At 39.4% G+C, this 13,628-nt stretch overlaps 1 protein-coding gene across 10 annotated transcripts in view; it reads right to left on the bottom strand.

The window, feature by feature from the left end:
* The window catches only part of ANKRD44 (ankyrin repeat domain 44), a 416,898-nt gene that overhangs the window by 53,518 nt on the left and 349,752 nt on the right, over positions 1–13,628 (bottom strand). For all 10 annotated transcript variants that reach the window (XR_009550679.1, XM_060194225.1, XM_060194230.1 and 7 more), the window contains exon 18: positions 7,069–7,270. Coding sequence is in view for 9 of the 10 variants with exons in the window: in XM_060194225.1 (XP_060050208.1) it covers positions 7,069–7,270 (202 nt within the window). In the remaining variant the exon portion in view is untranslated. The remainder of the gene's footprint in view (positions 1–7,068; positions 7,271–13,628) is intronic.

The raw sequence follows: 13,628 nt of genomic DNA, 5'->3' as shown, positions 1-13,628 counted from the left end.
AGAGAGGAAATTATAGAAGAAAACTTTCCAGACCTGAACAACACAAAAGACAAGATTCAAGAGGCCCAGAGATTCCCAAACAGAATTAACCCAGACCTGAAGACACCAAGACACATCATAGTTACAATGAAAAGAAGTAAGGATAAAGAAAGGATCTTACAGGCTACAAAAGAAAAACAAAAAGTCACATACAGGGGAAAACCCATAGGATTATCAGCAGACTTCTCCACTCAAACTCTAAAAGCCAGAAGAGAATGGCAAGATATCTATTGAGCCCTGAAAGAAAAGGGTTTCAACCAAGGATAATATATCCTGCTAGACTTTCATTCAAACTAGATGGAGGGATCAAAACCTTCTCAGACAGACAACAGTTAAAGGAGGCAACCATCACCAAGCCTGCCCTGAAAGAGGTCCTGAAAGACCTCTTATAAACAAGAACATCACTATAATACATGCCATATATCAGAGCAAATAAAAAATTGTTGAATAATGGCACTACAATACATTCAATCCATAATATCAATAAATGTCAATGGCTTAAACTCACCCATTCAAAGAGTGGGAGGATGGATCAGAAAACACAACACAACCAGATGCTGCTTGAAAGAATCCCACCTGACCCAACAAGACAGACACAGACTTCAAGTGAAAGGATGGAAAACTATCATACAGGCTAATGGAACACAAAAAAGGGCAGGAACAGCCATTCGCATCTCTGACACAATAGACTTTAAATTAAATTAAGTATTAAAAGATAGGCAAGGCTATTACATAATGATTAGAGGATCGATCAACCAAGAAGATTTGACAATTACTAACATCTAAGCACCCAATGAAGGACCACCTAAATACATCAAGCACCTACTGAAAGAACTACAAAAATACATCAATAGTAATACAATAATAGTGGGAGACTTCAACACCCCAATCTCACATTTAGACAGGTCAACAAAGCAGAGAATCAATAAAGAAACAAGAGAATTAAATGAAGAGATGGACAAACTAGACCTTCTGGACATTTTCAGAACCCTTCACTCCAAAAAACTGGAATACACCTTCGTTTCAAATCCACACAGCACATCCACAAGGATAGACTACATGTTAGGCCACAAAGACAGCATCAACAAATTCAAGAGCATTGAAATCATCCCAAGCATGAAATCATCTCAGACCACAGTGGAGTAAAGCTAACATTTAACAACAAACAGAAAATTAATAAAAGTCACAGAATTTGGAAACTCAACAACATACTGCTTAAGAACCACTAGGTAAGAGAGACACTCAAGCAAGAAATTCAAATGCTCCTGGAAACAAATGAAAATGAAGACACAAGCTATAAAAATATTTGGGACACAGCTAAAGCAGTACTGAGAGGGAAACTCATAGCCATACAATCACATATTAAAGAACAACAAAAAAAGCTCAAATAAATGACTGTACTGCACACCTTAAGGACTTAGAAGAAGAGGAACAAAGGAACCCTAAAGCAAGCAGATATCACTAAAATTAGAGCAGAAATAAACAACATTGAAAATAAGAGAACCATACAAAAGACCAATGAAGCCAAATATTGGTTCATTGAAAAATTAAACAAGATTGATAAACCCCTAGCCAGACTCACTAAAAAGAAAAAGAAAAAAAAAAGAAGACTCAAATTAATAGAATTGTAAACAATAGAGGAGATATCACAACTAACACCATAGAAACCCAGAAAATCATGCAAAATTTCTATGAACAACTGGAAGGAATGGAAGAATTCCTAGAAACATATACCCTTCTAAAACTGAACCAAGAAGAACCACAAAACCTAAATGCACCAATCACAGACAAAGAATTCGAAACAGTTATTAAGAATCTTCCCAACAACAAAAGTCCTGGACCTGATGGCTTCACAAATGAATTCTACAAAACCTTCAGGAAACAGTTAATACCTATACTTCTAAAGCTTTTCCACAAGATCGAAAAAATAGGAACACTCTCTCCCACCTTCTAGGAAGCCAACATCACCCTGATACTAAAATCAGACAGGGACACAACAAAAAAGGAAAACTACAGACCAATATCTCTGATGGACATAGATGCCAAAATATTCAACAAGATCTTGGCCAACCGGATATAGCAGTATATCAGGAAGATTGTTCATCATGACCAAGTGGGATTTATCCCAGGAATGCAAGGCTGATTCAACATATGTAAGTCAATCAATGTCATTCACCACATCAATAAAAGCAAAACCAAAAACCACATGATTATCTCAATACATGCAGATTTGCCTTTAACAAAATCCAATGACCATTCATGCTCAAAACACTACAAAAAATGGGAATAGATGGGAAATTCCTCAAGATAGTGGCGTCCCTATATAGCAAACTTACAGCCAACATCATATTCAATGGACAGAAGCTGAGAGCATTCCCCCTCAGATTGGGGACTAGACAGGGCTGTCCACTATCAACATTACTCTTCAAGATAGTATTGGAAGTTCTTGCCATAGCAATCAGGCAAGAGAAAGAAATCAAAGGAATACAGATTGGAAGGGAAGAAGTCCAGCCCTCACTATTTGCAGATGATATGATAATATACATAGAAAAACCTAAAGAATCCAGTAGAAAACTACTGGAAGTTATTAGGCAATATAGCAAGGTGTCAGGCTACAAAATCAATGTACAAAAATCAGTGGCATTTCTTTATGCAAACACTAAATCTGAAGAAGAAGACATCCAGAAATCACTCCCATTCACTGTTGCAGCAAAATCAATAAAATACATAGGCATAAAGCTGACCAAAGAAGTGAAAGACTTGTATACTGAAAACTATGAGTCACTCTTCAAGGAAATAGAAACTGATACCAAGAAATAGAAAGACATCCCATACTCATGGATTGGAAGAATAGAAAAATATCAGCAAAAAGAATATTCTCCCCAGAGCCATATACAAATTTAATGCGATACTCATCAAAGTTCTACCAAGCTTTTTTAAGAGAATAGAAAAAAAAACTACAATCATTTACCTGGAACCAGAAAACACCTAGAATTGCCAAAACCATCTTGAGGAAAAGAAACAGAAATGGAGGCATCACACTCCCAGATCTCAAACTATATTATAAGGCCATCATCATCAAAACAGCCTGGTACTGGAACAAAAATTGGCACACAGACCAGTGGAACAGAATTGAAAGCCCAGAACTAAACGCCCACACATATGGACATCTCATCTTTGATAAGGGGGCCCAAAGTATTAAATGGAAGAAGGAGGCTCTCTTCAATAAATGGTGCTGGGGAAACTGGGTTGAAACATGCAGAAGAATGAAACCTTATCTCACCAGAAACAAAAAGCAACTCCAAATGGATCAAGGACCTGGATGTTAGACCAGAAACTATCAAATACTTAGAGGAAAACATTGGTGGAACACTTTCCCACCTAGATCTCAAGGACATCTTTGATGAAACAAACCCAATTGCAAGGAAGACTAAAGCAGAAACAAACCAATGGAACTACATCAAATTGAAAGGCTTCTGCACATCCAAAGAAACTATCTCACAAACAAAGAGACCCCTCACAGAATGGGAGAAGATCTACACATGCCATACATCAGACAAGAGACTAATCACCAAAATATACAAAGAGCTCAGCAAACTTAGCAACAAAAAAGCAAATGACCTCATCCAAAAATGGGCAGAGGATATGAACAAAACATTCACTTCAGAGGAGATCCAAACATATGAAAAACTGCTCCAGGTCGCTGATTGTCAGAGAAATGTAAATAAAGACAACATGGAGATACCACCTCACTCCTGTGAGAATGGCATACATCAAAAAGGACAGCAGCAACAAATGCTGGAGAGGCTGTGGGGACAGAGGAACCCTTCTGCACTGCTGGTGGGAATGTAAACTGGTCCAGCCTCTCTGGAGAGCTGTCTGGAAAACTCTCACAAGGCTCGACATGGACCTTCCATATGACCCAGTAATTCCTTTCCCAAGGACTCCATAACACCCTACCAAAAATATATGTGTACACCTATGTTCATAGCAGCACAATTCATAATAGCTAAAACCTGGAAGCAACCCAGGTGCCCAACAACAGATGAGTGGCTGAGAAAGCTGTGGTGTATATACACAATGGAATGTTATGCGTCTATTAAGAACAATGAACCCACCTTCTCTGACCCATCTTGGATGGAGCTAGAAGGAAATAGGTTAAGTGAGCTAAGTCAGAAAGATAAAGATGAGTATGGGATGATCCCACTCATCAACAGAAGTTGAGAAAGAAGAACAGAAAGGGAAACTAAAAGCAGGATCTGACTAAATTTGTAGTAGGGCACCAAAGTAAAAACCCTGTGGTGAGGGGGAGGGTGGACATTCGGCTTCCAGGGGTGTTGGGGTGGTGGGGGTGGGTTGGTGGGAGGGGACACAGTCTTTTGGTGGTGGGAATGGTGTCTATGTACACTCCTATTAAATTGTAGTCATATAAATCACTAATTAATATGAGAGGGGAAAAATTTGATTGTATGTCTCAAACTTTTTAAAACACAGACTGAGTCTTTTTAATACATAGGCTGAGTCTTCGATATGTTGACTCTCTCAAAAGCCTAGACCAGGCAGAACAGAAGCAACTGGTGGCACAGCTATATACAAGATACTGGGTATTATACAGCAAATCCTAACACGGGACTTTTCAAAGTTAACCCTATTACCAAATAAGGTGATGATAACAATAACTATCTATTGTCTTCTTGAACCCTAAGACAGCAGGAACCTCACATTTCCACTATAGAGCCTATATTTCCCCCAGTCCTGGAACCTTAGGGTGGGGCGCACTTTCCTGCATGCTTCTCTCAATTCATATCAAATAATATTGCATCTGACGATCCCAACCTAATCAATGCAACGAGTGCCATCTCAGCATGCTTCACTTCAGACTGTCTCCAGAATCATCAGGCATTTAATGTCAACCGTTCAGCCTCATCACTCGGGTGAGACCTTTCCTTTCATAGTACTCTATAATTCCTTTCCAGGATGTTCACTTTCTAACAAAGTCCCAAAACCTAGATATAGACCTTTTCCCGTAAGATAGAGTATATGTTCACATGTATCCATAAATTCGGGCAAACTATTTACCTGCAAGCAAAGAGACACAATAGTCTGTAGTCAGTATCAAATTCATAATGAAATAGTGTCTACTTAGACTTAGATACCCTCCTCACCTACTTCCTATTACAGTTCTCTCACTCACTCCAAAGCTAATCTTAGCAAAGCAAGGGTGCAAAAGCTGAATAAGGGCAAGAGACTGGCATACTTCAACAATGACTCTTTAGTTACTAACATTCCATCAGCTGGGACCCTAATCGAGGAGTCCTGAGATTCCCAAACAGACTTGATGGGCCTAGATCTCGAATAAATCCCTCTGTCCATTGTTACTGGTCATCTCTATCTGGAACAATAAAGTAGACCCCTTTGTGGGCCCCCGTAGGACCTTGCCCTCAACTTGGATCAACAACGGTAGAGAATGTTCTGTTCTTTGATGGCAGGATGGAAAACATAATCTATGCTACATCTGAGGAAGATGGGTCAATATTGGGGCAGAATGGAATGTTCCTACTCATGACCACAGAATGTGAGCTCAGATCTAGAGGGATGCAGAGGTCACATAGGCTCCTAAGCTAATTATGGCTCCCAGATCACATTAAATTGATGGGGTTTACAGTCAACAATATTTATATCCCTTTCCCATATTAAGGGAGCTTACTCTCTTCCCTGATCTAGCTTTCTGGTCCTTTTCCCAGCCATGACATCATCTCCCCAGACAATAACTTGGATCCACCTGCATTTCAGATTTCAGGCCCAGGGAAAAAAAAACTAATATAGCTACAGGCCCATTGGAATCTAACTAAAATATGCCTACTAGCTATCTATAAAATGGAGGACCCCCCAACTCTTCCCCTGCACTATTCCAGCCTTTAGGTCCATGATTGTTCAACAATTTCTTTGGCTTTGTATGTTAACTCTCTTGGCAACCACCAGGTTCCAGATGCTAGCATGATGCCAACCAGATTTCCCTGGACAGACAACTCCAACAATGTGTCCTGGAGCTCTGCTTCACCAGAGCCCTTCCCCACTAGGGAAAGAGAGAGACAGGACGGGAGTATGGATCGACCTGTCAACGCCCATGTTCATCGGGGAAACAATTACAGAAGCCAGACCTTCCACCTTCTGCATCCCACAATGACCTTGGGTCCATACTCCCAGAGTGTTAAAGAATAGGAAAGCTATCAGGGAAGGGGATGGGATACAGAGTTCTGGTGGTGGGAATTGTGCAAAGCTGTACCCCTCTTATCCTATGGTTTGGTCAATGTTTCCTTTTTATAAATAAAAAATTTTAAAAAAAGATATTCTTCAGGCTGACAGAATGATGCACTGATTATGTGGCTCTCTGCCAGTTTCTTTCACAAATTGCCCCAGAATACATTAAAATGTTGCTTTCATACATTAAAATGTTCTATAATTGTGGTCCATATAACTCATCTGAAAATCACGTTAAGCCCTGCTCTTTTTCAAAGAAATCTTCTGGTATTCCTTACTGATATAAGGATTTGAACTCTACTTGAACTTAGGAGGATTTTTAAGGCAGAGTGTTTAGTACTGTACTCTGTCCTATTGATGAATGCATATTGTTATATATTTGCCCAAAGATACAGAATATACAATACCAAGAGACAGCCTAATGTAAACTATTTTATTTGGATAATTTTGATGTGTCATGCAGGTTCACTGGTAGTAAAAAATGTATCACTTTGATAGAGGCTATAGATAAATGTGGGTATCTATATATGGTGGGGGCAGGAGCCAAAAGTCTTCAACATGGAAGGTACGGGTCTGTATGGTCAGTGAACATCAGTCATCTTCAAGTGGATAATCTGTCAGAAGCATTTTGGGAGGGAACAGGTATACCCAATGGAAAAAATAAAACTGCTATTTAAAAACCTGGGGTGAAAGAAGAAGCACTCATCCCTCTACTCACACATTTACGCAAAGCACATAACTGGGGACCATATTCTAGACAGGGCCTACCTGAGGCATGAAGAGGGGTTCTTTTGGTTACGTTGTCTTTCACAAAGATGGATGCGCCCTGATTGATAAGTGCTTCCACACACTCTGTGTGTCCCTTAAAGGCAGCCAGGTCCAGGGCAGTGCGACCCTTCTCATCCCTGATATCCAGGTCCACCAGAGACTGCAGAAGGACTTCCAAGGCTTGATGGTGCCCATTGTAGGCCTATAAAGAAGACACTAATGATTCCAGTGCCTGCTCATCTAAAACCCTTTGAGTATCCACATGAGGGGCTGAGCCTCCTCATAAGTCAAGGATAGAGACCATGCCAATGAGAACATCAGAAAGCATCTTAGGATAATTAATTAATATAGTATGGGCAAACCAGAAAGTCAGACTAAAAAACTATAATGTAAATTTCTTCATATTCTGTCTCTCTTATCAATTTGCTCTAAAGGCCACGAAATATGTTAATGTATTTTTACATTCAAAACTATCTAGTTGTATAAACTATTATATTCTTCTCTGTCAGCCCAGTCCTAAATATATTGACATGATGAGAATAATTTTCCAGACTTTGGAGGAAAATTCCTGAAAACATTGTGAACTTTGTAATTCAATAGAGATATACAGGTCTTTTTGTTATAGTCTAACATTTTAATTTCTAACCACATGACAAAGGTTGAGTTTCCTGATTTCACTTACAGTTGTCTGATGAGTAAAATAAGAACAATAAAAGTTGGTTCCCAAGAAAGAGAAAAAGACACAAAATTGCACAGGTTTTACATAATAAGCCACACAGTTGATGCTTCTTCTTTCTGTCACTTCTAGCAATAATAATAATTAAAAAACACAGAAACTAGTATAGAAAGTTCATATACCAGGTTCAAGCCTATTATGAATTCTTACAGTATGCTAATGTTAACACATTTTATACTACAAAAAACACAAAATTAAAAGTATCAGAGATAATTTTTATCGATTCTATAAGATTAAAAAATGCATATAGATATAATCACTAGGGAAGGAGATAGAGGTGGGAAAGTAAAGAAGACAAAAAACAAGCCTATTATTCCTGTCTACATTAGCCAAGATCCCGTTGAAAGAATTTGTTTTTCCTCTGGTGCTATTACTCAAGGCATAGGTTATATGAAAAGGCCTAGCTTAACAAAAAGATTGATTTCTCTAGTAATATACAAGTAGAGCTTACCTATCATTTTAAAACTAGGAAAATCTAAAAAGAACAAGAAAAATGTTCAGTTTACAGAAAGAGAAATGCAAAAGGTCATAAATGTATAAAAGCAATGTAAGAGTTTAATGTACTAATTTTCAGCTATCCAACTGGAAATGATAAGTTTGATCAGGCCCAACATTAGTTAAAACACAGTAATATTGCTTTGCCTTATTTGGATGGAGTTTGAAAAAAAAATCATATTAAGTGAAATGAATCAGAAAAGACAAGGATGGATACTGGAGAATCTCATTCACAGGTGGAACTCAAGAAACAAGGACAGAGCTCAGACCACAGGGATCAAGAGGGCACATGGCTCCTGTGCTAAATAGGAATAGACACTGGCCCTGGGTAAAGAGTTAATCATATTTATGTATTTCCTTTAAGTTTGGGAGCTACTCTCTGCCCTAATCCAGCTGTCTAGTTCTATTCTCATTTCTGACAACATCTTCCCAGATAATACTTTCAGTTCACCTGAATGTTAGATGTTGGGCTCAGGCAAAAACCACTAAAGTCATGGGCCCTTAGGAACATACCTAAAACAGACTTCCCAGCTTCTCTCCACCCGAAGATCTCTATTCTCATCTGCTATATCTATACTTGTCAGTTTCTGTTTATTGAGCATTTTGTCCTGCTTTATATCTTACTGCCCTTCAGCCACCAAGTCGCAGGTGCTGCTGTGATTTAATCCTGATTCCACGGCAGACAATTGCACTGTGACCTGAGACCTTACCTCCCCGGAACCCCACCTGACTAAGGAAAGACAGAAACGTGGGAGGGGGGGATACGGATCCACCTGCAGAAGTTCGTCCAGCAGAGAAACAATTAGAGAAACCAGAATCCCACCCTCTGCCACCTCAAAAAGAGTTTTGGTCCATACTCACAGAGGGGGATAAATGTGAGGGGAGGGCTCTGAACTTCATTTCCATCAGGACCCGGAGAGTAAAGAAGAAAAAAGAGGGACATTTGGAAGTAGTAACAGGTATAGGTGTGACTTAGAAAGAAAGAGAAGGGGGGGGACAGGCAGTAGCACAGCAGGTTAAGCGCACATGGCAGAAAGTGCAAGGACAGTCTAAGGATCCCAGTTAGAGCCCCCAGGCTCTCCACCTCACAAATGGTGAAGCAGGTCTGCAGGTTTATTTCTCCTCCCCCCCAGCATCTTCCCTCCTTTCTTAATTTCTCTGTCCTACCCAAGAACAATGGCAGCAATAACAACAACAACAAAAAAAAAAAACAACAAGGGCAATAAAAGGAAAAAAATAGCCTCCAGGATTTATAGGGCAGGCACCAAGCCCAAGGGAAAAAAAAAAGAGAGAGAGAGAAAAAGAAAGCAGAATCATAGGAAAAAAGGGCAAATAAATGAATATATCTAGTTATAAGAAATATAATATATCTAACTAGATATAATATATCTAATTATATAGAAATAATAGTCAAGTATATATTTTGCAGTAGTTTATGGATACGTGTGAACATATGCTCTCTCTCACAGAAACTGGTGTATATCTAGGTTTTGGGACTTTGTTAGAAAGTGAACCACCTGAGATGGAATTAGAAGTACACTAGAGTTTGCAGTGAGTACCTCCCTAACAGTTCCTCTCCACTATTCTCCATGATTGCTCAACAATTTGTTTGGCTTTGTATGTTAACTCTCTTTTCAGTCACCAGGTTCCAGATGCCATCAGGCTGCTAGCCAGGCTTCCCTGGATTGAAGACCCCACCAATGTGTCCTGGAGTTCAGCTTCCCCAGAGACCCACCCTACTAGGGAAAGAGAGAGGCAGACTGAGATTATGGACCGACCAGTCAACGCCCATGTTCAGCGGGGAAGCAATTACAGAAGCCAGACTTTCTACTTCTGCAACCCACAATGACCCTGGGTCCATGCTTCCAGAGGGATAGAGAATGGGAAAGCTATCAGGGGAGGGGGTGGGATATGGAGATTGGGTGGTGGGAATTGTGTGGAGTTGTACCCCTCCTACCCTATGGTTTGTTAATTAATCCTTTCTTAAATAAAATAAAAAAATTTAAAAAAGAAATAATAGTCAGAGAGACTTCCAGTGGCAGGGCTATGAGCAGCAGCAGATCTCTTTCTCTCCTCTCCTCTCCTCTACCACATCAACTAGAAATACCAAAGGAGACCACCTGGGACTGAAACAAGACAGGACTAGAATGACTACAGGAACCCACCAAATCACCGGTGAGTGCAAACACGTGTGGCTGGTGACAGAGAGGAGCCTAGGGAGAGATTAAGTGGCTGGTAACAGTCCCAGCAGTTTATCAGTTGAGACACCAACCTCCAATCTGTTCCACCAACAAGGGGACAGCTGAAGGGAGGAGAGGACTCCCTGGAGACTCACCAAGTGCAACTCTGGGTCTCCACTGCTACTGCCCTCAGAATCTGGAGCAGCATCAGGTAGGGACACCAGGGGAGAGAGATCTAACCAGGAAACTCAGGAGAAGACCTATACCTCGGTGGCATAGTGGTGGGGCTGTGAAAGTCTCTTTGCATAACCACTGGATTATCTCTGCCATACCCTGCTTTATCTCTTGGTCAGGAATCAGTGATTAAGCTAAGAAGCCTACTTAGTGTTTAAAAGCCCTCAGGCTCCCATATCCTACAGGGAAGAAAAAAAAAATGGGCTTTTAAACCACTGAACTCCAACTCAGGGATTAAAATACTATTGAAGCAACTGTTAACTTCCACCACTGTGAATCCTTTAATTAATTTACTTAGACACAAGTCAATCCAGCCAAGAGTGATCAGTAATTTGAAAAGTACTGAGAGAGGGAACTCATAACATACTATATAGAATGGTTAAACCAACAAGAAGAAATACTGGAGAAACAAACCAGGACAAGAGTCCAGCTAAAAGCCCCCCAAAGGGTGAAGCACAAAACAACGAGTTCAACATCCAAACGCTAGCTAAGGAAATAATCACCGGAGTGAATAAAGAATTTGAAAGAATTGTAATCAGAAATACAGGAACAACAAATGAGACTCCGGAAGAAAACATTAATTATCTCAAGGTTATTAGAGAGCTGAAAGCTGAAATAGCTGAGCTAAGAACACAACTAGCTGAACAAGCTAAAACAGTATGAGAACAGGGTAACAAAATAGATGAACTCCAGAAAACAGTAGAGGGCAGAGAGAATAGAATCAATGAGGCTGAAGACAGAATTAGCAAGATCGAGGACGAATTAGAACAACTAAAAAAGAAGTAAGAGATCTCAAAAAGAGATTAAGAGATGCTGAAAACAACAAAAGAGTCTTATGTGATAACTTCAAAAGAAACAATGTACGAATTATAGGCTTACCAGAGGAAGAAAGAGAGGGAGAGGAAGAAAGCATTCTTCAGGCCATAATAGCTGAAAACTTCTCTGGTCTTGACAACATCAAAGACATAAAGATTCAAGAAGCCCAGAGGGTCCCAAACAGAATTAACCCAGACTTAAAGACACCAACTAGAATGGAATTTCCAACTAGAATGGAAAGGAATAAGGATAAAGAAGGGATCCTGAAGGCTGCAAGAGAAAAACAAAAACAAAGAGTCACCTACAGAGGAAAACCCATAAGATTAGCAGCAGACTTCTCCACACAAACACTACAGGCCAGAAGAGAATGGCAAGATATCTATCGAGTGCTCAGTGAGAAAGGCTTTCAACCAAGAATACTATATCCTGCTAGACTGTCATTCAACTAGATGGAGGCATCAAAACCTTCTCAGACAAGCAACAGTTGAAGGAATCAATTATCACCAAGCATGCCCTGAAAGAAGTGCTAAAAGGTCTCCTATAAACAATGAGACCACCATAAATAGGATATATATCAGAACGTTCCAAAACTCTACAATAATGGTGTTAAAATATCTTCAATCTTTGATATCAATAAATGTCAATGGCCTGAATTCACCTATTAAAAGACACAGAGTAGGAAGATGGATCAGAAAATACAACCCAACAATACGTTGTCTACAGGAAACCCACCTAACTCAACAGGACAAACACAGACTTAAAGTGAAAGGATGAAAAACTATCATACAAGTCAATGGCCCACAAAAAAGGGCAGGAACAGCTATTCTCATATCGGACATGATAGAATTTAAAATAGATAAGATTAAAAAAGATAGGAATGGACACTACTTAATACTCAGAGGACCAGTTAATCAAGAAGACTTAACAATTATTAACATCTATGCACCCAATGAGAAGCCATCTAAACACATCAAACGTCTACTGAAAGAGCTACAGCAATATAGTAACAGCAACACAATCATAGTATGGGACTTTAATACCCCACTCTCTCAACTTGACAGATCATCCAGGCAAAAAATCAATAAAGACATAAGGGAGCAAAATGAAGAGATAGATAAACTAGGAGATTTTCAGAGTCATTCATCCGAAGAAACTGGAATACACATTTTACTCAAATCCACATGGGTCATTCTCAAAGACAGACCATATGTTAGGCCACAAAGACAGCATCAGCAAATTCAAGAGCATTGAAATCATCCCAAGCATCTTCTCAGACCACAGTGGAATTAAACTAACACTTAACAATCAACAAAAGATTAGTAATAGTCCCAAAAAGTGGAAGCTCAACAGTATACTTCTTAACTTTTGGGTCAAAGAGGAAATAAAGGAAGAAATAAAAATGTTTTGAGAGTTCAATGAAAATGAAGACACAAGCTATCAAAATATTTGGGACACAGCTATGGCAGTACTGAGAAGGAAGTTCATAGCTATTCAAGCACACATTAGGAAACAAGAAAAAGCACAAATAAACGGCCTGATTTCACATCTTAAAGACCTAGAAGAAGAAGAACAAAGGAACCCTAAAGCAACCGGAAGGACAGAAATGACTAAAGTTAGGGCAGAAATAAATAACATTGAGAATAAGAAAACCATACAAAAGATCAACGAAAGTAAATGTTGGTTCTTCGAAAAGAGTGAACAAAATCGGCAAACCTTCAGCCAGACTCACAAAACAAAAAAGGGAGAAGACCCAAATAAATCGGATAGTAAATGAAAGAGGAGATATCACAACAGACACCGCAGAAATTCAACATATTATGTGAGGCTTCTATGAACAACTATATGCCACCAAGCTAGAAAACCTGGAAGAAATGGACGATTTCCTAGATACCTACCAACTTCCAAAACTAAGTAAAGAGGAAGTAGATAACATGAACAGGCCCATCACAGCTAATGAAATTGAAACAGTTATCAAAAATCTCCCCAAAAAATAAAAGTCCTGGACCAGATGGTTTTACAAATGAATTCTACAAAACCTTTGGACTGAATAACATATATTGCACCAAAGCAAAAGAATCTAGGGAAGGAAGGGGAGGAAG

Source organism: Erinaceus europaeus, chromosome 7 (genome assembly GCF_950295315.1).
Source record: "Erinaceus europaeus chromosome 7, mEriEur2.1, whole genome shotgun sequence".
NCBI lineage: Eukaryota > Metazoa > Chordata > Mammalia > Eulipotyphla > Erinaceidae > Erinaceus > Erinaceus europaeus.
Note: the sequence above shows the minus strand (reverse complement) of the source record. Positions and strands in the feature narration are given on the sequence as shown.